The following is a 22,106-nucleotide window of genomic DNA, read 5'->3' on the forward strand; positions in this document are numbered from 1 at the left end:
GTCCACTTCCGGGTGCGCGCCGGTACCGGCGCAGCCCGAAGTGAGGCCGAAAAGACCCGAAGAGCCGAGGCGGGCACTTCCGGGTGATCGAAGGTCGCCGAGCGGCGCCGGAAAGAGCCGAAGGCGCACGAGGGGCGGCCCGGAGGCGGCCGAGCGGCTCCGGAAAGAGCCGACGCGCGGCCGGAAGTTGCCGAGCGGGCCCGGGCCGGGCGAGGGAGGAGGCCGGTAGCGGCGCCACACAAGATGGCGGACGGGGAGGAGGTGACTCTGGACGGGAGGCCGCTGCAGGCGCTGCGGGTCGCCGACCTGAAGGCGGCCCTGCAGCAGCGCGGCCTGGCCAAGAGCGGCCAGAAGAGCGCGCTCATCAAGCGGCTCCGTGGGGTGAGGCGTGGGACGCAGTGCGCATGCGCAGGGGGACCCCCGCTCCCCGCCCGGCACAGGGCCCCGGGGCCCCGGAGGGAAGCCAGCGCGCATGCGCGGGGATCCCACCCTCGCACGGGCGGGGGGCGCGGAAAGGGGGAGCCCGGGGGGCGCAAGGGTGGGGGGAGGGCCGGGGTAGAGCCAACTGCCGCCAGCAGGGGGGGCGGGGCTTGGGGAGATCTCCCTGCCCCCACCAACGGGGGGCGGGGCTTGGGGAGTCCCATTGCCGGCGCCAATGGGGAGCAGGACTTGGGGAGATCCCACTACTCCCACCAACGGGGGGCCGGGCTTGGGAAGATCCCACTGCCCCTACTAAGTGGGGGCAAGACTTGTGGAGATCACACCCCCCACACCAAGAGTCAGGGTTTTGGGGAGATTCCACTGGCACCACCAGCGGCAGGGTGGGGCTTGGGGAGATCCCACTCCTGACTCCAATGGGAAGCAGGGTTTGGGGAGATTCCATTGCTACCACAAATGAGGGGTTGAGGCTTGGGGAGATCCCACTGCTACCATCAACAGGGGACAGGGCTTGGAGGAGATCACACTGCCGCCGTCCTCAGGGAGCGTGGGGCTTGGGGGATCCCCTTGCCACCACAAACCACAGAGGTGAGGCTTGGGGGGATCCTCTTGCTACCACAAATTCTGTAGGACAGTGAGGCTTGGGGAAATCCCTCCGTTACCACCAATGTTGGGTGGCAGGGCTTCATGTGGATGTTGTGTTGGACAGTTCATGGTTGGTAGAGTTGTGGTTGAGGGACACAGTCGGTTTGGTTGGAGGGTGAATGTTGTGCTAGCACTTGATGTTGGATTATTGTTGAATGACATGATGGGATTGTATTAGATGATGGATGTTGAGTTGGGTTGCGTCTGAGATATCATAGAATATCAGGGTTGGAAGGGACCTCAGGAGGTCATCTAGTCCAACCCCCTGCTCAAAGCAGGACCAATCCGCGACTAAATCATCCCAGCCAGGGCTTTGTCAAGCCTGACCTTAAAAACTTCTAAGGAAGGAGATTCCACCCCCTCCCTAGGTAACGCATTCCAGTGCTTTACCACCCTCCTAGTGAAAAAGTTTTTCCCAATATCCAACCTAAACATCCCCCTCTGCAACTTGAGACCATTATTCCTTGTTCTGTCATCTGCTACCACTGAGATATATGGTGGAATAGGTCGGATGGCAACTGTTGTGTTAGGCATTCAACATTGGGTTGAGTTGTTGGGTTACAAGATGGAATTGGATTGGATGGTGGTGGTTGTTGGATTGGGCAGCCAATGTTGGGCTGGGTTCTAATTGAGTTGTGCAGTGGGATTAAATGGTAGTGGTTGGATTGGGCATCTGATGTTGGTTTGGGTTCTAGTTGAGTTGTGCGATGGAATTGGATTGGATGGTGGTGGTTGCATTGGGCAGCCATTGTTGGGTTGGTTTGTAGTTGAATTGGGCCATAGAATTGGATTGGACGGTGCTGGTTGGAGTGGGCAGCCAATGTTGGGCTGAGTTCTAGCTGAGTTGTGCAGTGGAATTGGATTGGGCGGTGCTGGTTGGGTTGGGCAGCTGACGTTGGGTTGTAGTTGAGTGTGTGGTGGAATTGGATTGGGAGGTGGTGGTTGGGTTGGGCATCCAATGTTGGTTTGTTTTGTAGTTGGTTTGGGCGGTGGAACTGGACTGGGGGGTGGTGGTTGGGTTGGACACCTGATGTTGCACTGTGTTGTAGTTGAGTTGTGCGGTGGAATTGGATTGGGTGGTGGTTGTGTTCAGAAGATTAGTTTACATGTATCAAGTGACTGGGTCAAGTGACTAGTCCAGTGCCCTGGGGTTTTTCCAGCTGAGAGTAGAAATTGGCGATGGAATCTGGCGTTTTGTCTGATGCAGTTTTGTTTGCTTACCAAGAATGTACATAATCTTGTTTCTCTGAATGCAGGAGGAATCCAACACCAGCAGCTGGTTCCTGTGCTCACTGTCCCGAGCTTTTAGTTTTCTCTTCAGGCCATGTTACTGTGCTTCCAATCTGTCGGCTTGGCTTTCTCCCTCTGTCCATGTCTCTCTCTTGCTTGTGCTGAATCTAGTCTTCCCACACTCTGACCCACACATACCTCTGTGTCTGAGTTGTTTGTATTCATGAGTGGCCTTGGAGACTTCTACTGTTACTTGTGCTAAGCCTGAATGAAGGACAGCTTTTCATCTCATTGATAATAATGGGCTTTGAACCCAGTCTGTAACAGAGCGCTGACCTGGGTGGGGTTGGAAGGCCACTCTTGTGTTGTTCTGTTGGGTTGATGATTTGGCAGGCGCGGATATGGGCAGCAGATGGATTGAGGTGGGCTGAAGCTGGATGGGTGAGTTGAAAGGTGGCTTTTGAGTGGGATGCATGGGGATGTTGGCGGATTGAGTATGACTGACATGTCTTGTGTCGAGGTGGAGTTGTTTTGGATGGCGGATGTCCTGGGACGGTCCAGGAATGTGGCAGAGACTGTTCAGAGTCTGGTGCAATGGTGGATTTTCAGGGCTATGTAGCTAGGTCTGTGGCTTGTGGAGGGGCAGTGGGTTGGATGGCACACACTGAGTTGGTCAGCCCATGGGCATTGTGTTGAGAGTCGACTGGGGGTCTTGGGTTGTGGGGTGGGTTAGAGAGCAGACATTGCATGGGTAGGGTTGAGTCAGGCCTTGAATGTAGGCTTGATGGGATGACTGCTGAGTTGGAGGGGCTGCGAACGGACATTGGGTGGGAAGGTGGCCGTTGGGGTGGGCGTAGCTGGGTTGGGTCAAGTCACGGACGAAGGCTGGGGGAGGACGTGGCTTTGGAAGAGTGGGGAGATGGTGTTGGGTCAGGCTGCAGAGGCTCTGTGCAGTTCGGCGGGCTGTGGCGGTGCATTGAGGGAGTTGGGTTGTGGATGGGATAAAAGAGAGCACTTGGATGGTTGTGTTGGGTCACACGTGTGAGGGTCAGGCTCAGCTGGGCGGGGGCAGGCCCTGTGTGTAGGGTTGGGACAGGAGGACTTGGAGGAGCTGGGGAGTGGAGGCTGGGCTGGGGGGCCAGGGCTGGGGGCCCCTTTGGCATCAGGGATCCGTCTCTGAGCTCGGTGTCTCTCCACCCCAGGCCCTGATGCTTGAGAACCTCCAGAAGCACTCAACCCTGCACGCCACCTTCCAGCCTAACTCCCAGGTGAGGCCCGTCACGAGTACCGGGGGGCCTGAGTGCAGGTGCAGGGTGCAGGTGCAGCCACCGCCAGCCCACAGTGAGAGCGAGGAGCTGTTCCTTCTTCTAGCCCTGCCTCTAACCACTAGAACCCACTGCCTTCCCAGAGCCAGGAGAGAGCCCAGGAGTCCTGGCTCCCCCCCAAGCACTAGAGCCCACAGCCTTCCCAGAGCCAGAAAAGAACCCAGGAATCCTTGCTTCCAGCCCCCCCCCATTCCTCCCCTGCCCTAACCACTAGAGCCAACTGCCTTCCCAGAGCTGGGAGAGAGCCCAGGAGTCCTGGCTCCCAGCCCCCCCCCACCCTAACCACTAGAGCCCATTGCCTTCCTAGCACCAGGAGAGAGCCCAGGAGTCCTGCCTCCCAGCCCCACCCCCACACTAACTACCATCCCCCCACAGAGCAAGGGATGGAACCCAGGCATCCTGCCCCCTCACCCTCTCATCTCCCTGCAGATCGGCGAGGAAATGAGCCAGAACAGCTTCATCAAGCAATACCTGGAGAAGCAGCACGAGCTGCTGCAGCAGCGGCTGCAGAGGGAGGCGCGGGAGGCAGCCGAGCTGGAGGGTGAGTGTGGGGAGGGCCCAGTCCCTAGTATCTGTGTCCAGGGACCCTGGTTCTTCTCAGCCTGTGTGTGGGCACCGGGCACGTTTGATTGGCTGGAATTCGTCTCAGCATTCAGCCAGTGGGCATGAGGCTTCTTCAGAACCCAAGCCACCAGATGAGGTGGAAATGGGTGCCTTTGATTGGCTGACTGCAGAGGGGGTGTCAACGAATGGCAGGGCTGCTGCCAGGTTTGCATCTCTGGGTCTGCCCAGTACTACCTGCGTCCTTCCCTGTTTCTGTGACTGGAGCGAGCTTTGCCCTCTGCATCTGGAGCCGGTGGCTGACTGGACTCTAGAACCCTGGGATCTGGAACAACATGCTCTGGAGCTGGTGTTCTGGAGTGGGATTCTGGAATGACTGGTCTGGAATCTAGAAAACCTAGCACTGTAACTGGTTTAGAACATGCAGCCCCAGTCCAGGATTCGATGCAGAAGGGTGTGTGGGACCCAGAAAGCTAAGGTGATCTAGAACCTCGCTCTCCCCAGGGGTGTGTCATTGCCTCTGCTCATGAGCTCTCTTTGCAACAGTAACCAAGCATTTTAGAATCAGGGGGTCTAGACCGAGACACCTAGAACATTGCTTGGGTCCAGACCCCTCGGTGCACTCTTTCAGACCATATATAGCAGAGATCTAGAATGCTGTCCTCACTGCCTGAGGAGATAGAAAAGCGGAGAGACAGCAAGAATGGAGAAAGAAGGTGCTGGGTCTAGAACAGGTGGGTTCTGGCTCAGAAGGAGCGAGGTCCTAGATCACGGGGTGCTGGGTTCTGTCCAAGCTTGGTATGGCCTCTAGAACAGGCACACATCTAGACTTCCCTGGGGGGATTTAGATTCAACAGAGTGGGCCTGGCCTGGGGATCCAGAAGGGAGAGGTTCTGGATCAGGGGGTGGTGCAAAGGTCTAGAGCAGGATGCAGGCTGGACTCTAGGCCCAGCCCCTTGAGCTGATGGTTCCCTGTCATTTCCCAGCCTCTGGGAAGAGCTACCCCATCTCCCGGGAGAGAAACGACTCCGACGAGGAGGGGACCAGGAGGCAGGAGCGCCGCTCCACCAGAGTCAGGCAGGTCAGTGCTGCAGCATACAGCAAGGGGGCGCTGGGCTGCAGAGAGCAGGGCAGGGGCTCACCGGGGGGCTGGGCTGCAGGGAGCGGGTGCAGCGGGGGGCTGGGCTGCAGGGAGCGGAGCGGGTGCAGCGGGGGGCACTGGGCTGCAGGGAGCGGGGTGGGTGCAGCGGGGGGCGCTGGGCTGCAGGGAGCGGAAGCGGGTGCTGTGCTGTGCTGTGGGGAGCGGGAGGAAGACGGGGCGCTGTGCTGGAGGGTGTGGGGGGTGCTGTGCTGTGGGGGGTGGAGGGGACAGAGGGTGCTGTGCTGCAGGGGGGCAGCAGGGAGCGTCCTCTATCAGCCACTCCCCTTCTCTCCCAGGCCAGAGCTGCCAAGGCCCCGGAGGGTACCCAGGCCGTGGGGCTGGAGGAGCGGGAGGCGACCCCAAGGGGCCGGAGGAGTGCGCCGCGGCCCGCCCTGAAGCTGGAGGAGGAAGAAGAGGAGGAGGAAGAGGAGGAGGAGGAGGAAGACGACGATGAGGAGGAGGAAGAGGAGGACGAGGAGGAGGACGAGGAGGAAGCAAAGGATCCAGAGGGGAAGGAGTCTTCCCGGGGGATGGGGGAAGCCTGGCCCCCAGGCCCTCAGGCAAGCAGCTCACCCCAGGAAATCAGGGGGTCCTGGCAGGAGAAGGGGGGCCTCATGGCCCCAACACTCCAACAGACAAGAGTGCCCAGATCCCCAGCACCCCAGGAAGTGGGGGGGCCCAGATCCCCAGCACCCCAGGAAGTGGGGGGGCCTGAGGCCCAGGGAATGGGGGGCCCCAGATCACCAGGGCCCCAAGGAAGGGGGTCAGCCCAGGTTCCGATGCCCCTGGAGACAGAGGGGCCCGGAGGTCCTGAGCCCCAGGAAAGGGGGGTGACCAGGCCCTCGGAACCCCAGGGAAGTTGGACAGCTGTGACTCCAGCCCCCCAGGAGAAGGGGGAGCCCAGCCCACCAGCCCCTCAGGAGAAGGGGGAGCCCAGCTTGCCAGACCCCCAGGAAAAGGGGGAGTGCAGCCCAATGGTCCCCCAGAAGGAGGAGGAGCCCAGCCTGCCCTCCCCCCACAAGAAGAGGGAGCCCAGCCTGCCCTCCCCCCACGAGAAGGGGGAGGCCAGCCCGACGGCCCCCCAGGCAAAAGGGGAGGCCAGCCCGACGGCCCCCCAGGCAAAAGGGGAGGCCAGCCCGACGGCCCCCCAGGCAAAAGGGGAGGCCAGCCCGACGGCCCACCAGGAGAAGGGGCAGCCCAGCCTGATGGCCCCCCAGCTGAAGGATTCCCCAGAGAAGAAGGGAGCGGCTGGGGTCCAGGATGACAAGGGGGCCCCCCAGGAGGAGGCAGAGGGGCCCCCTGAGATCTCACAGGAAGGGGGGGCATCTGCAACCCCCGGCTCCCCAGCCCCTCCCCAGCTGTCAGAAGGGGAGGCACCGATGGTCCCTCCTGGGGAGGATGAGCCCCCTCCCCCACTGCTGACCAAGGAGCCCCCCCCCAGTCAGAAAAGGCCATCAGGGGCCCACCCAGCATCACCTTCCCCTCCCCCCCAGCGCCGGCGGAGGGGTGGGTCCAACTCAGACTCCGACTCAGACTCCACCTCCTCCGGGTCCCACTCCAGCCGCTCCGAGTCGCCCACCAGGAAGCGCCAGGCCTCGCGCTCCAGCTCCAGCAGCAGCAGGAAGGTGAGCCCCAAGCCACCTGCCCTGCTCCCTGTGCGATCTAGGACCCAAACCTATGCTAGAGCCATGTCCTAGAGGGCTAGGCCTGTTCCAGACTCAGTCTTGGTGTTCTAGATCCCCCTCCCCACCAGCTCCTGCTCTGTGTGCAATCTAGAACCCAACCCTATGCCGGAGCCATGTTCTGGAGCGCTAGGCCAGTCCCAGACCCAGTCTTGGTGTTCTAGATTGCAACCCCCCATCATAGACCCAAAAGATGCCCCGTCCCTCTGTGGCCTAGCTCTGGGCCCCATTCCTGCTCCCCTTCCTGGGGTGCTGGGCTCGCTCCAGGTGCAGGTGGGCGTTCTAGACTCTAGTCAAGCCCTGACTGAGAAGGAGCCAGAATTTACCAATGTACATTGCCAAAGAGCCACAGTAATACGTCAGCAGCCCCCCCACGAGCTCCCGGCGCCTCCCGTCCACCGGCTTCCCCACTGATCAGCTCCTCCCCCTACCTCCCAGTCAGCTGTTTTGTGGCATGCAGGAGGCTCGGGGGGCGGGGGGGGAGGAGCGAGGGCGCACCAGGCTCAGGGGAGGGGGCGGGAAGGGGTGGAGTGGGGGCAGGGCCTGGGGCAGAGCCAGGGGTTGAGCAGTGAGCACCCCCGCAGCACATTGGAAAGTTGGTGCCCGTAGCTCCAGCCCCAGAGTCGGTGCCTAGACAAGGAGTCGCACGGTAACCTCTGAAGAGCCGCATGTGGCTCCGGAGCCCCAGGTGGGCCACCCCTGCCCCAGACCCTGCAGGGCACTTGCCTCTCTAGGCCTCTGCTCCAGAATCCATGTGGATCCTGCTTCTGGCGCTGGCTATTAGTGACCATAACACAGAGAAGTTGAACATCACAGGGGGGCGCCCCCACAGTAGCATCTACATTCAGAAAGGGATCGATGGCAACGCAGGCAGCTGGTGACCCGGAAATTCAGAGGACCAGGGTGAAATGCTTGCAAACTGCAGGGAGAGTCAGAGAGGCTCAAATTTCAGAAATCCTCCAAATTACAAATAGTCAGGGGAGGAGGTGCGGAGAGGCCAAAGGCAACTCAGAGAGGAGCTGACCCCCGGCAGGGCCAGAGGAGCCGCTTGCAAGAGACACGCAGTGTCACAGGAGGAGTGGCCGGAAGCCCGTCGGAAGCAGGGAATCTGGCACTAAAGGAGCCCAAGGCCGTGGCAGAGACACGCTCTCGGCATTGCTCCTCGCTGCCCGGCCACAGGTCAATTCCCACCTCCCTCCCCAGCTGTTCTCTGGGGGTGATGGGGCTGAGGATGCGGAGTGCGGTGATGAATTAACCTAGCGTAATGCCCCAGGCCCAGGGCTCTGTGCTAGGGAACCGGCCTCGCACCCAGCAGGCTGGCACCTGGCTCCTGTGATGCCTGTTTCTCCTGGCAGTGCTGGGCCCGGGCTGAAGTTCGGTGCCTGGCTAAACTCTAGCAAAGGGCCCCATGGGCTGTGAGAAGGGAAATCTCCCTCGCCAGGCTCTGGCGATCCATGGAGGGGGCCCACGACTGCGGCGCCATGGGCGGGGTGGGGAGGGGCAGAGAGCCTGGGCCAAGGTCCCTCCCCAAGGGCTCCTAGCCCAGCGAGCGGGGGCAGGGGGAAGGTCTCTCCTGGGTCAGTGCGCTGGACCCACATGAGAGATCTCGAAGCCGTGGTTTGTTCCCGGCAAACAGCCACTCACCTTGCAGCCGCCCTCAGAAAAGCTCCTGGCGCATTAGAAGAGAGAACGAGACAGGAAATCTCATCCTACCCCTGTCTGAATCCCTGGGTGCCCAGTGCCCACCCCTGGCATCCCGCACGCACAGATCCAGGGCACTGGGAGAAAGACCAGAACCAGGCTGTGGGGGCTGGAGTGGGCTCCCTGTGAGGAGAGATGGCAAAGCCGGGGCCTGCTCAGGAGGGAGAAGGGGCTACCGCGGGGCCACGGCAGAGGGCTGGGGCGGAGACTGTGACTAGGGCTGACACAAACTGGAGGGCTCATGAATATGCAGCAGGTTTCCAGCAGGCAGGATTTCAGTTAACCTGTGGAACTCACTGCCAGGGGATGGGTTGAGGCCAGAAGTAGAAGGGGGTTTGACACACAAGGAGCCACATTTCTGGAGGCCGGGTCCAGCAATGGCCATTGGCCAAGCTGGTCAGGGATGCAGCCCCCTACGCCGGGTGGCCGCAAAGCTTGGGCTGCCAGGAGCTGGGTGGCTCGCTCGATGATTGCCCTCTTCTGGCCAGTCGGACACAGGGTCCTGGGTGAGAGGGATCCAGTTCTTAGGTTCTTTGATGGGCCTTTGATGTTCTAGACCCTGAGGACATTCCCCCCCCCCCCCAGTTCTGTTCAGACCCCAACCCTCTCCAAACCCTACACCCTGGTTACAGATCCAGCTGGTGGTTCTAGATCCTAAGCAAGTTCTCAAGCCCCAAGGAGCCAGACTCCTGCTCCCCATCGGGTCGATACTCTAGATCCGGCTCTAGGTCTCCTCCCCCTGTTCCAGATCACACCTGGCGGTGGGGGGCAGCCGGGGTCAATGCCTCACTAAAGCTCTGTCTGTTTATCTGGATGCCCCAGTCGCGCAGCCCTGACGCCTTGTGGGCTGGCCCCAGTTCCCCACGCACCAAAGAACCCTCCCCAGCAGGACAGCAGGAGGCGCCGGAGAGTCCCATGGCAGAGGGCAGACCGGCCCCCTCGCCCCCACCGGCCCCCCAGAGGCGCCCCAGCCACGGGCACCGGCACAGCCCGTTGTCACAGCAGGTATGAGAGAGAGGGGCACGGGGCCTTTTCCTCGGGGGGCAGGGAATGGGGCCTTTCCCCTCCAGGGGGAGTGACTGGCTGGGAGGGATGGGGCTTTTCCTCTCCGGGGATGCTGGCCCAGCTCCGGCCCCGGGGCCAGAGGGGGGACAGGCTGGCTGGGGGGCAGGCCTGGGACCCCTCTAACACAGGCCCCTCCTCTGCCTCTCCCCACAGGGCAGCTCAGAGACCCCGGGGGGCCCAGCCAGGGCAGTGCCCACGGGGGACCCACCGCGCCAGGCAGAGCAGAGGCAGCCTACGAAGTAAGTGTCCAGGCTCAGACGCCTGGGTCCCTGAGCCTGCAGGGAGGGGCTGGGATGGGGGGAGGGGTGGGCTTGGACGCCTGGGTCCCTGAGCCTGTGGGGAGAGGCTGCACTAGGCCATGCTAGTGGCCAGCCACTGTGCAGGCTGGAGATGGGGGAGGGGCTGAGGGGGCGGGGCTGTGACTTGAGGGGGCTGTTGATGGGGGAGGGGCTCTGAGCGGGGGGGTCTAAGAGGGCTGTTGATGGGGGGCTGAGGGGGCGGGGCTGTGAGCTGAGGGGGCCGTTGATGGGGGCGGGGCTGTGAGCCGGGGGGGGGAGTCTGAGGGGACGGGGCTGTGAGCCGGGGGGGGGCGTTGATGGGGGCGGGGCTTTGAGCGGGGGGTCTGAGGGGGCCGTTGATGGGGGCGGGGCTGTGAGCCGGGGGGGCCGTTGATGGGGGCTGTGAGCCGGGGGGGGTCTGAGGGGGCGGGGCTGTGAGCCGGGGGGGCGTTGATGGGGGCGGGGCTGTGAGCCGGGAGGTGTGAGGGGGCGGGGTTATGAGCGGGGGGGCCGTGAGCCGGGCGGAGGGGCTGTTGAGGGGGGAGGGGCTGTGAGCCGGGGGGTCTGAGGGGGCGGGGCTGTGAGCCGGGGGGGCGTTGATGGGGGCGGGGCTCTGAGCGGGGGGGGGTCTGAGGGGGCGGGGCTGTGAGCCGGGCGGGGGCGTTGATGGGGGCGGGGCTCTGAGCGGGGGGGGTCTGAGGGGCTCGTTGATGGGGGCTGTGAGCCGGGGGGGGTCTGAGGGGGCGGGGCTGTGAGCCGGGGGGGGCGTTGATGGGGGCGGGGCTGTGAGCCGGGAGGTGTGAGGGGGCGGGGTTATGAGCGGGGGGGCCGTGAGCCGGGCGGGGGGGCTGTTGAGGGGGGAGGGGCTGTTGAGAGGCGGGGGGGCTCCGGGGGGCTGCGGCGGTCCCGCCCCCGCGCGGGGGCTGCTGGGTAGCGGTAAAATGGCCGCCCCGCCCGCTCGCCGCCCGCCGCTGCCCCGGCCCGGTCCGCAGCCCTGAGTCGCCATCGCCGCCGCCATGCCGGGCCCCCGGGCCCGCGGGTGAGACCCGCCCCCGCCCCCATAGCCCGGCCCGCGCGCCGCCCCCCATTCATTGCCGGCCCCTCCCTGCTGCGCCCCCCCCCATTCATTGCCGGCTTCCGGCCCGGCGCGTGCCCCTCCCCCCATTCATTCCCTCCCGGCCCCCACGTGCGGCCCGGCCCCCCCGCCCGGGGTCTCCCTCCCCTCCCCCTCCCCCTCCCCGCCGCGCCTGGGCTGAGCTGGCCGGGGAGGGAGGTTGGGGTGTTTGCAGGGGGCGGGGGGATGTGGAGGAGGGTGTTTCCAAGCTGTGCTTTGGGGGGGTGGGGGGTGAGGGATGCGGGAGGGAGTGGGGGCAGGCCAGAAATAAAGGGCCCTGGGATGCGGGGAGCTCTGTGGGTGCAGGAGGTGGAGGGAAGGGGGCGGGAGTGAAAGGCCTTCGGTGTGCACGGGGTGAAGGGGCTGGGGGTATGGGGGGGCTGGGAGTGAAGGATCTGGGGGAGTGAAGGGGCTGGAGATGTGGGGGGCAGGGAGTGAAGGGGCTCTGGGGGTGAAGGGGCGCTGGGGTGCGGGATGCTCTGGGAGTATACGGGGGCCAGGGGTGAAGGCTCTGGGGTGCAAGGAGCTCTGGGGTGAAGGGGCGCAGGATGTAAGGGAAGGGCTGCAAGTGAAGGGGCAAGGAGCTCTGGGGGTGAAGGGTATGGGGGCTGGAAGTGAAGGGGCTCTGGGGTGCGGGGTGCTCTGGGGGTGAAGGAGGTGCAGGGAGTTCTGGGGGTATGGGGTGGGGTGAAGGGGCTCTGGGGGGAAGGGCTTGGGGTGGAGGGGGCCAGGAGTGATGGGGCTAGGAGTATGGGGGAGCGGGGGTGTAGGGGCTCGGGGGAGTGGGGAGCATTGGGGGGTGAAGGGACACTGGGATGAGGGGAGGCTGGGGGTGAAGGGCCTGGGGGTGAAGGGTAGGGGCTCTGGGGGTGATGGAGCACTGGGGGTGAAGGGATGTAGGGCGCCCACCCCCCAGTAACCCCCCATTTCCTCCCAGTAACCAGGAGGAGAAGGAGGAGGTGCCTATGGAGTTGGAGCCCCACCAGGCCGGCGCCAGCCCCCCGGCCGGCCCCCCTGCTCAGCCCCCCGGCCCTGACGAGCGCCCCGACGGGGGCCCCGAGGACGAGGAGAGGAAAGAGGTAGCATGGCGGGGCGCCCCATGGCATGGTGGGCAGGTGGGGGTCCCGGGGGGGTAGCTCAGCCAGCAAGGGGCAGGGCATGGGTTGGGGGGCGCCAATGGGGAGGACTTTGCTGGCAAAACCAGGGTGGGGGAGGGGTCTGCCCCCCTTCCAAGGCATTTGTGGGAGGTCTCCCCAACTTCCAGAGCTGCTCACAGTGGAGGAGACGGGGGGCTGGGATAAGCCCGCATGCGCTGCCAGCCAATTTGGGGGTGCTCTCCTGGGCACCCCCTGCCACGGGAGGGTTTCCAGAACCCCCGCCAGAGCCAGCCAAGCCTCCCCCTGGCCCCCCGTTTGCTGTAGTTTGGGGACGCAGGGCCTGGGGGGCTGCGGGGGCGGTGGTTGGTTCTGCAGAATGTCGCCTTGTCACGAGGTCCATCTTTCCCGAGCTCCACCCCAGTCCTTGGTGCTCCCCCCGCCCCGGCTGGGGGCACCCCCTCTCCCAGAGCCGCCTCCGGGGACGGGCAGGACCCCCCACGGCCCCCCCAATCCCCCGTTGACCTTCTCCTCTGGACTCCTCTGTTCTGATCCACGTTTTTAAAGAGCATCCGGCCCAGCGGGCGCACGCGCCAGAGAGATGCGGAGAGAGAGACAGAGAGCGGGCGGGGGGAGGGAAGCATGAACCCTGGCGTCCAGGCGGTCCAAGCTCCCAGCCGCGGGGGGCCCCTGGAGACACTGCTCCCACGCAGCTCCGCTGGGATGTCATCTGCATGTGGGGCCGGGGGACCTGCTGCTCATGAACCTTGGCCCCTGGGGTCTCCAGGCTGATGGACTGTCCAAGGACCTGGGGGTCATCTCCAGGCCCCCAAGGTCACTGATAGCCCTGGGGGTCTCCAGACTGGTGGATTCACTGCAAACCCCTCTGTTACTGACCTGCGCCCCCGAAGGGTCGGTGCTGCCAGGAGCCTCCACCGCTCCTGGGACTCTCTCCAAGGACCTCCGGCCCCTGGGCATCTCTGCTGCTCCTGGGACTCCTTCCAAGGACCTCCGTCCCCCGGGCGTCTCTTGTGGCCCCAAGGGTCTCCGCTGCTCCTAGGACTCTCTCCAAGGACCTCCAGCCCCTAGGCATCTCTTCCGGCCCTCGGGGTCTCTGTTGCTCATGGGACTCGACATCCGGGGGCAGAACTCAGCTGCTCAAGGAATGAGCTCTGAAGACCTTCACCTCCTGGGGGTCCCTGCAACTCTCACGAGTCATTCCAAGGATCTCCAGCCCCTGGGGTCTCATTTGCTCTCAGACCATGCTAGGATCTCCAGCCCCCAGGAATTTCCAGCTCTGGGGTCTCCATTGCTCTCAGACCATGTGAGGATCTCCACTCCTGGGATTCTCCTTGATTCCAGGCGTCTCCGTTGCTCGCAGACTCGCTTGAAGGATCTCCAGCTCCTGCGGTTCTCCTCCCCTGGGGAGTCTCCACTGCTCTCAGGACTATGCCAGGACGTCCGAGCCCTGTGGTGTCCGCTGCTCTTGGGACTTGCTCCAGGACCTCCAGCCCCTGGGTGTCTCCTCCAGCCCCCGGGGACAGAACTTGTCTGCTCAAGGGATGAGCTCTGAAGATCTTCATCTCCAGGGAATCCCTGCAACTCTCAGGGGTTGCTCCAAGGACCTCCTGCCCCTGGGGTTCTCCTCCACCCCGCTCGGGACTTGCTCCAAGGACCTCCTGCCCCTGGGGTTCTCCTCCACCCCGCTCGGGACTTGCTCCAAGGACCTCCTGCCCCTGGGGTTCTCCTCCACCCCGCTCGGGACTTGCTCCAAGGATCTCCTGCCCCTGGGGTTCTCCTCCACCCCGGGGGTCTCCGTTGCTCTCAGGACTTGCTCCAAGGACCTCCAGCCCCGGGTGCCCGCTCTCTTGGGACTCTCCACCCAGCCCCCCGCCGGCGGGCGGCTCCCACCTTTGCCCTCTCTCCTCCGGGACGCCAGCCAGCCAGCGCTAGGTTCCTCCGCCACCACCACCTTGTCTCTTGCCGCCCCGCCCCGCCCCTCCAAACCTGGGAGGGTGCATTGCGATTGGACCGGCCGTTGCCTAGATACCCTGGGCACTGCGGTGCGATTGGCCGACGAAGGACGCCCCAGGTGTGAGATGGTACCTGGCGCCTCTGGCTGCACCTTTATTTCTTCTTGTCTCTTTGGTTTCCTTACGTTCTTTAAAGGCAAAGGAGGTTTTTGGTTAAACTCTTTGTGTGGAGATTTTTGGGGGAGGGGCCCAGCCTCCAAGGTGTTAATGGATCTGTGGGGCAGCAGGGTCCCCAGCTCCCTCTTTGGGGTTTGAGCTTTCCAGGAATAAATCCAGGGGGGCAGCGTGGGGCGTGGAGGTTCGGGGGGCAGAGTTGGGTCACAGGGCTCACAGAGAGCAGGATGGGGCCAGCAGCTTGTGGGGGGATGGTGGGGGGCAGCGTGAGGGATCGGGCTTATGGGGGGCAGTGGGGGGATGGGTCATGGGGGCAGAGTGTCGTGTTGGGGGACAGTGTAGGGGGATGGCGGGGACAGTGTGTCGGATGGGGGCAGTTTGTGGGAATGGTGGGGGCAGTGAGGGGGGTCAGGGTCATGGAGGGAAGTGAGGGGGTCGGTCATGGAGGGAAGTGAGGGGGTCAGGGTCATGGGGGGCAGTGTGTGGGGTTGGCGGGGGGCAGTGAGGGGGTCAGGGTCATGGGGGGCAGTGTGTGGGGTTGGCGGGGGGCAGTGAGGGGGTCAGGGTCATGGGGGGCAGTGTGTGGGGTTGGCGGGGGGCAGTGAGGGGAGTCAGGGTCATGGGGGGCAGTGTGTGGGGTTGGCGGGGGGCAGTGAGGGGAATCGGGGTCATGGGGGGCAGTGTGTGGGGCTGGCTCTGGGGTAGACCCCCTTTCCCAGGACTCTGAGCCCTAGCTGTGCCCTGTTGCTAGGGGGGAGGGTGCCCCGTTATTCCTGGACTGTCTGAGAACCCCCCGTCTCCCAGCCCGTTGGCCTCATCTGAGCCACTTGCGCCCCCCACCCCAGCGGGTCTGGGGGCCGCTGCCCCACGGAGAGGTGCTGACTGGCCCCCTCCCCCTGTGTGGGGCTCTCTCCCCTCCTCTGTCTCGTTCCCTCTCTCTGCAGGCTGCGGCGCAGCACAAAGCCTTCAAGAGGAAGATCTCCGTCGTGTGTAAGTGACGTCCCGAGACCGGGCCCCCCTGAGACCTGGATGGGTTCCTAGGACCCCTGACTCCATAGGTGCCCGTGGGTCAGGGATGGGCTCGCGGGGCAGTGGGATTGGCCATGGGGGAGGGGCACTCGGTCCCTGCCCCATGTGCTGATTGGCTGTAGGATTGTGTGTGTGTGGAGGGGGGGAATAGGGGGTGCCCCTGGATATTAGGGGTGGTCCTTGTGGGGATCCCCATCCTGTGCTCTGATTGGCTGTTCGGGCTGGGGGTGGCCCAGGGGTAGGGCAGTGGCCCCATGCTGTGCTCTGATTGGCTGTTGGGTTGCAGCAGCGGCCAAGGGGGCAGCAGCGGGGAACAGTGACACGGAGGGCGGCCAGTCGGGGGGGCGCAAGCGGCGCTGGGGGGCCAGCACGGCCACCACCCAGAAGAAGCCGTCCATCAGCATCACCACCGAGTCGCTTAAGGTATGGGGGACCCTGCCCTGGACACCTGGGTCCCTTTCCTTCTTCCAGCCTCTGCCCATGGGGGGACACGCGCCATCCCCAGATGCCTGGATCCCTCGCCCGCTCTCTCCCCACCAGGGGGTCGGTACAGTGGGCACTAGGTGGTGGCCCCAGACACCTGGGTCCCATGGCTTTCCTGGGCTTTCCCTACTGGGGGGTTGGTGCAGTGGGCTCTAGGTGGTGTCCCTAGATGCCTGGATCCCTCGACCCCACTCTCCCCGCTGGAGGGTTGGTGCAGTGGGCACTAGGTAGTGTCCCCGGACTCCTGGGTCCCATGGCTCTCCCTACTGGGGGATTGGTGTGGTGGGCTCTAGGTGGTATCCCTGGACACCTGGGACCCATTTCTCTCGTGGTGCCCACAGAGCCTGATCCCCGAGATGAAGCCGGTGGCGGGGCAGGAGGTGGTGGTGGATCTTCACGCTGACGACTCCCGCATCTCGGAGGACGAGGGGGAGCGCCACGGGGAGCCGCCCGCCCATGAGAAGGGGCTCAAGATCTGCCGGACGGTCACGCAGGTATGGGGGAGCCAGAGAGCCCTGCACTGCCATCCTGGATGCCGGGCTCCCATTCCCCCCTGCCGGGGCGACATTGTCCCGTTCTCCACGTGCTCACTCTCTCCTGTGGCAGGTGGTGCCAGCCGAGGGGCAGGAGAATGGGCAGGGCGAGGAGGAGGAGGAGAAGGAGCCCGAGGAAGAGCAGCCCGAGGCCCCGCAGGTCACAGCAGAGTTACCGCTGCCCCCGCCCGTGGAGCATGAAGTCAAGAAAGGTCAGGACTCGGATGGGGGGCGAGGCCAGGCTGACCTGGGGGAGTGATGGTGGCTAGGCGGGGGGGCTGGGGGCACCTGGAATGGGGGACTGGGCTGGGGGAGCGTGGGTTGTGGGGCTGTGGGGGCCTGGAATGGGGGTGGAGGCTGGGATGGGCTGGGGGGCAAGGCCAAACGAGGCTCCAGGCAGTGTGGGAGGTTGGGGGTGCCTGGAGTGCAGGGCAAGGCCTGGCTGGGGGGCAGTGTGTGGGGCTGGGGGGGTCACAGGATTCAGTGGGGGAAGCAGAGACCATGGGAGTGGGCTGGGGGGGGTGACTCGGGGGTCAGGGAGGCATATATGGGATTGGGGGAGACGGGGGCTCCCCCATGGCTACCTGACCCCTCTCTGCCCCCCGCAGTGACACTCAGTGACACCCTGACGCGCCGCTCCATCAGCCAGCAGCGCTCGGGCGTCTCCATCACCATCGATGACCCTGTGCGCACGGCCCAGCTCCCGTCGCCCCCCCGCGCCAAGCCCAGCCCCATTGTGCATATCTGCAACCTGGTGAGTGGGGGCTGAACCGGGGCCCGGCTCCGGGCCTGGCTCTGCCGCGCCCTGCCCAGTCGGGGCCCGGCTCCGGGCCTGGCTCTGCCGCGCCCTGCCCAGTCGGGGCCCGGCTCCGGGCCTGGCCAAGCCTGGCTCTGCTGGAGCCTGCCTGGTCTGTTGCCAGGCATGGAGTGAACGGGGCAGGGGCTGCTGGCCCGGAAAGGCCAGGCTCAGGCTGCTCCGGAGAGGTGGGAGCCCTGCTCTGTCTGCCACTGCCTGGCGTTGCCCCGCTCAGCCCACCCCTCTCCTGCAGGTGCGGCCCTTCACGCTGGGCCAGTTGAAGGAGCTGCTGGGCCGGACGGGGACACTAGTGGAAGAAGCCTTCTGGATCGACAAGATCAAATCACACTGCTACGTCACAGTGAGTGTGTGTCCGTCTGTCCTTCCCTGCCGCGAGTCGGTCCCCACCACCCCTGCTCCATCTCTCTCTCCCCCGCAGTACTGCACGGTGGAGGAGGCTGTGTTGACCCGCAACGCCCTGCACGGGGTGAAGTGGCCCCAGTCCAACCCCAAGTTCCTGTCCGCCGACTTCGCCGAGCAGGATGAGGTACCAGCTGCTGGCAGGGCGGGTTGTCGGGGGGCACCATGCCCCCTCTGATCCCTTCCCCTCGGCTGGATTACCCCATGGGGCTCTGTCGGGGGAGGAGTTTGGGGGGTCAGGGCTAGTTTGCAGGGGGTTGTTGGGGACTGGGAGGAGTTTCAGGGGATCAGGGAGTGTCAGGGCACTGAGGATTTTGGGGCAATTGGGGTGGGGCTGAGGGGTTGTTGGGAGTTTGCGGGGGGGCAGGGGCAACCTCTGACCCACTCTCTCCCCTCAGCTGGACTTCCACCGGGGGCTGCTGCCAGAGCGGGTGGTGGAAGCAGCGGCGGCGGCCCCGGGGGCTGGGCCAGCCGGAGGGCGCGGGGGCCGGCGCTCAGCCCCCCGGGAGCGCTCGCGGGAGCCGGAGCGGGCGGTGCGGGAGCAGTGGGCGGAGCGGGAGCGCGAGATGGAGCGGCGGGAGCGCACACGGGCCGAGCGCGAGTGGGACCGCGACAAGGTGCGCGAGGGGCCCCGCTCCCGTTCCCGCGAGCGCCGCCGCAAGGAGCCACCCAAGGCCAAGGAGAAGAAGGGCGAGAAGAAAGGTACTGGGGCGGGGCCTGGCCAGGGATGTGGGGGGCGGGGCCTGGCCAGGGAATTGGGGGGCGGGGCTGGGGCTGCACCTGGGGCTGCACCCTGCTGAGCCCCCCACTGACCCTTGACACCCTGCCCCCCCCCCAGAAAAGGCCCCAGAGGAGCCCCCCGCCAAGCTGCTGGACGATCTCTTCCGCAAGACCAAGGCCGCCCCCTGTATCTACTGGCTGCCCCTGACTGACACCCAGGTGAGCGTGGGGGTCGCCCGGTTCCCTGCCCCTGCTCAGTGTGGGAGCTGGTGCCACAGGGCAAGGAGGCTGGGGGGGCTCTGGGGCGGGGCTGGCCAGGGCTCTTGAGTGGGACTGGGGGCTCCCCAGCCTGGCTCTCACCCCGTCTCTCACAGTTCGTGCAGAAGCAGGCGGAGCGGGCAGCCCGGGCGCGGGAGCGGGAGCGGCGCCGCAAGGAGCTGGAGGAGGAGGAGTTGCGGCAGCGGGAGCGGAGCCGCCAGGCCGAGCGGGACAAGCGACGGGAGCACAGCCGGGAGCGGGGGGCCGGGGGCGCCCCAGGGGCGGCAGGCGGTGCTGAGCGGGGGGGCCGGGAGCGCCGGGAGGCCAAGAGGCACAGCCGGAGCCGGAGCCGCAGCACCCCAGTGAGGGACCGCGGGGGGCGCCGCTGAGTCCCCGTTGGCCAGCTGTGGGGGAGGCAGGCCCAGCCCCCCATGGGGCCACCCTGGGGCTCTACCGGGGGCTGCTGGATTACTGAGTCGGATAATTCTGCCTCCCCTGGGCAGATCCACCTTCTCCCGCTGCCCCCCCCGGGGCAGATCCCCTCCCGAACCCCATTAATTTGTATTTTATTTTGGGACAAATGTTTTTTTATTCTGCTGTCGCTGGGAATCGAGAGGAATAAAAGCCGGAGTTAGTTTCATACGCGAGGGGTGTGTGTGATTCCTGGGGGGCCAAGCGCCAGGATTGTGGCCCCTGGGTGGCTCTTTGGGGTCACCCCCAAGGTACAGCCAGCCCCCCACAAAACCTACTCAGTGCCCTGCCCCTGCTCTGCTGTGGGGCTGTTCCCAGGACCAGCCGGAAGAAGTGAGTGGGTGTTTGGGGGAAAATCAACCAAATCCCTTCGTAAAACCCCAGGAAGATGGTATTTTTCAAGTGGTGTTTTTGCTCCTGCCACCCCAAATTCTCTCTCACACACACCCCAGCATTTCTCATCTGGTAAAAGTGTTAAAAAGTGGGGAAGGTTGGCAGAGTTGAAAGTATCGCCATTCGTTAACCAGGCTGCAGTTGTTAAACGAGGGGAAAGGCCCTTTTCCCAGTGGTTTTCTTTGTAATTTTCCAGGATAAAAACACTTTAAACCAGAAAAACGTATCGCAAGTGGGAAACACGCTGACAGGTTTGAAATGGCCCCAAAGCAACAGGCGAGGTGATGGACCAATTCTGTAGCTTTGCAGGGTTTAAAACCCCAAGAGAAACGAGGGACCTGGCCTTGATTTTTCCAGAGATGGGGGGATTAGCCGTTTCCTCGCCTGCCGCATCTCTGATCTCCTGGGGCTGGCTGCAGCTGTTTGGCAACATTGGGGGGAAACAGACTGTTCAAGGAGAGGGAATGCTAACATTTTTAGCAGGTTTTTCCAGTTTTCCTAGGACAAATACCAACTTGTGACATGAAGAGAGAACCCGCATTTTGGAGAGAAAACCCTTTTACACTCCAAGTTGATTTAATTTCACACTCTGCAAACCAATTGAAGTGGGGATTGTGGCCCTTTTCAAACACTTCCCCAGGTGAAAAAATGATAACGTTCCCATTGAATGAGGAATTACTCTGCCCGCTGGGGAAAATAAATCTTAAAATATTTAAAATTGATTGAAAAGGGACTAATTTTTTTTAAAACAAGTTTTATTTTTTAGGCTAATTTAAAAAAATGCCAGCCTGTTTAAAAATGTAGGTTTTCCCTCATTCTCTCCCTTTGTGAGTTTTAAAAAAACTCAGTGAAATCTGTGAAGGAGCGAAAATACTTTACTGGGATGAAATTACTGACAATTGGAAGAAAGGGTTGGGGAGGAGGGGCTTTTTCACACGCACGCTTGCATCCATTCCATGTTAGGTGTGTGCTGTGTGCATGGTTGCTGGAGATTTTTCCCCTAGTGGTATCCATAGGGGCTGGGCCTAGCGCCCCCTGGAGTCCTGCGCTCGTGCACCGGTATAAAGGGGCACCACTGCCCCCGCACCCTTCGATTCCTTCTTGCCGCCTGAGACAGTTGCCGGAACATGTCTTGCGATTGCAAGTTTCCTAGTGGTTCTTGGACTTGTTCTTGGAGTTTTTCTCTTGTGTATAGTTCAGAGTTTTACTTTAGTTACTTAGTTCGGTGTCCCGCTTCGGGTGCCTGGCTTTCCAACCGTGAGCTGCCTGCCGTAAGCCCAGGCCAGCAAGCGACCTGCATGCGAGCTGCTCAAAGTGCTTTGGGGAAGCTCACGTCAAGGACAGGTGCAAGATCTGCAGAACTCCGCACAGCTGAGGACAGGGACGTTCGCTTGAATGCCCCGTTATTGGAAGTGGCTCTTAGCCCAGGAACATTGGCCTTGGTGTACACCGGGCCCCTCCCAGCACCACGGCACTCCCTTTCACCACTCTCCATCTCCCATGCCAAGGAAGAGGCACAAGAATCAGCGAGCAGAAACCTGACGCTCCCTGGTACCTCGGAGGACTAGGTGGGGGACAAGGTGAGACCCACGCCAGGCCAGTTGTCCTCCCCAGAACCATGGGCTGCAGCAGCAACGGTCCCCCAGGCACCAAGCCTGGTCCAGGACCCATCACCGACTCCTGGAAGCGGTCGGGGCATCTTCCACCTACAAGCTCCATTGACTCCTGGAGGCGTTCCAGGCAGTGAGGTGCTTAATGTCTCTCCCGGTGCCCCCCACGTCCTGGAACCTCAACCAGCCCCTTCCAGGCGAAGTCCCCCACCCATGGGCCCACCATGGTCTCCGACCCTCGCAGCTCTCCGGCTTCACAGCACCGTTCACCAGCCTCCTGGGCACCAGTTTCTTGGCATCAGTCCCCAGAGCCACAACACATATCCCTGGTGTCGCAGCACCTGTCTCGGGCTCGATGCCACTCCCCGGCCCCCCATCACCGCCAGTACGTGGACATAGCAATGGCTCCGCCATGGTCCCCAAGGGAGGAATCGTCTTCTGACTCCAGGGTTAATCCATCCCTCCCCCAAAGAGGCACTGGTACCAGTCGTACACATCAGACCTCAGTGCAGATCTGTCTGCAGGTGCTTGGACACCTGGGCATTGGCCAGCACATTGGCCTTATTGGAACCTGTGGACCTTACTCCCAGATGTCATCCTCAGTGGTCTCTGAGGAGTACCCCAGTACTGGGCCTGGATTCAGACTCCGACCCTAGTACCGAGCTTCCATCTGTCGCAGTGGAGGAGGAAGCAGCCCCTGATGGTTTCAGCCACTACCAAGCAGGGCAGACAGGGAGGAACAAGCACCACCCCTGAAAATAAGGATATGAAAAGACTCGATTGGTTTGGTAGGAAGGTGTGTTTGGCAGCCAGCCAATGACTTCGTATCTCCAACCAGCGGGCGTTGCTGGGGAGACGCTACTTTAATATTTGGGACTCTGTGGCCAAGCGTCAAGACCCCCATCCCGGGAGTCGAGGCAGGAACTCTTGGCCATCATGGAGGGAGGCAAGACCGCCTTAGACGTGGCTGAT

General features: G+C 63.4%; 1 protein-coding gene across 4 annotated transcripts; it reads left to right on the top strand.

Annotated features, from left to right (window-relative positions):
* Nucleotides 1-73: 73 nt before the first annotated feature.
* Nucleotides 74-19,300, top strand: ACIN1 (apoptotic chromatin condensation inducer 1). 4 transcript variants are annotated; one of them, XM_048819670.2, is made up of 18 exons: nt 74-381; nt 3,516-3,581; nt 4,068-4,179; nt 5,186-5,280; nt 5,637-6,965; nt 9,546-9,728; nt 9,942-10,027; nt 12,118-12,259; nt 15,366-15,411; nt 15,737-15,873; nt 16,275-16,427; nt 16,540-16,678; nt 17,075-17,220; nt 17,516-17,623; nt 17,702-17,809; nt 18,081-18,384; nt 18,521-18,621; nt 18,777-19,300. In XM_048819670.2, the coding sequence occupies exons 1-18, from the start codon at nt 244-246 to the stop codon at nt 19,047-19,049; spliced, it is 3,666 nt and encodes a 1,221-aa protein (XP_048675627.2). In that variant the 5' UTR covers nt 74-243; the 3' UTR covers nt 19,050-19,300. The 4 variants fall into 4 exon arrangements, with proteins under 4 accessions (XP_048675627.2, XP_048675628.2, XP_074975071.1 ...); XM_048819671.2 differs by having other exon boundaries at nt 15,740-15,873; XM_075118970.1 differs by lacking the exon at nt 74-381 and adding an exon at nt 739-1,026.
* The last annotated feature ends 2,806 nt before the right edge of the window (nt 19,301-22,106 follow it).

Source organism: Caretta caretta, chromosome 13 (genome assembly GCF_965140235.1).
Source record: "Caretta caretta isolate rCarCar2 chromosome 13, rCarCar1.hap1, whole genome shotgun sequence".
Lineage (NCBI taxonomy): Eukaryota > Metazoa > Chordata > Testudines > Cheloniidae > Caretta > Caretta caretta.

Coding starts and splice junctions, on each gene's coding strand:
- ACIN1 (XM_048819670.2), top strand. CDS start 244: ATGGCGGACGGGGAGGAGGTGACTCTGGACGGGAGGCCGCTGCAGGCG. Junction 382..3,515: donor TCATCAAGCGGCTCCGTGGG/GTGAGGCGTGGG, acceptor TCTCCACCCCAG/GCCCTGATGCTTGAGAACCT. Junction 4,180..5,185: donor GGAGGCAGCCGAGCTGGAGG/GTGAGTGTGGGG, acceptor GTCATTTCCCAG/CCTCTGGGAAGAGCTACCCC.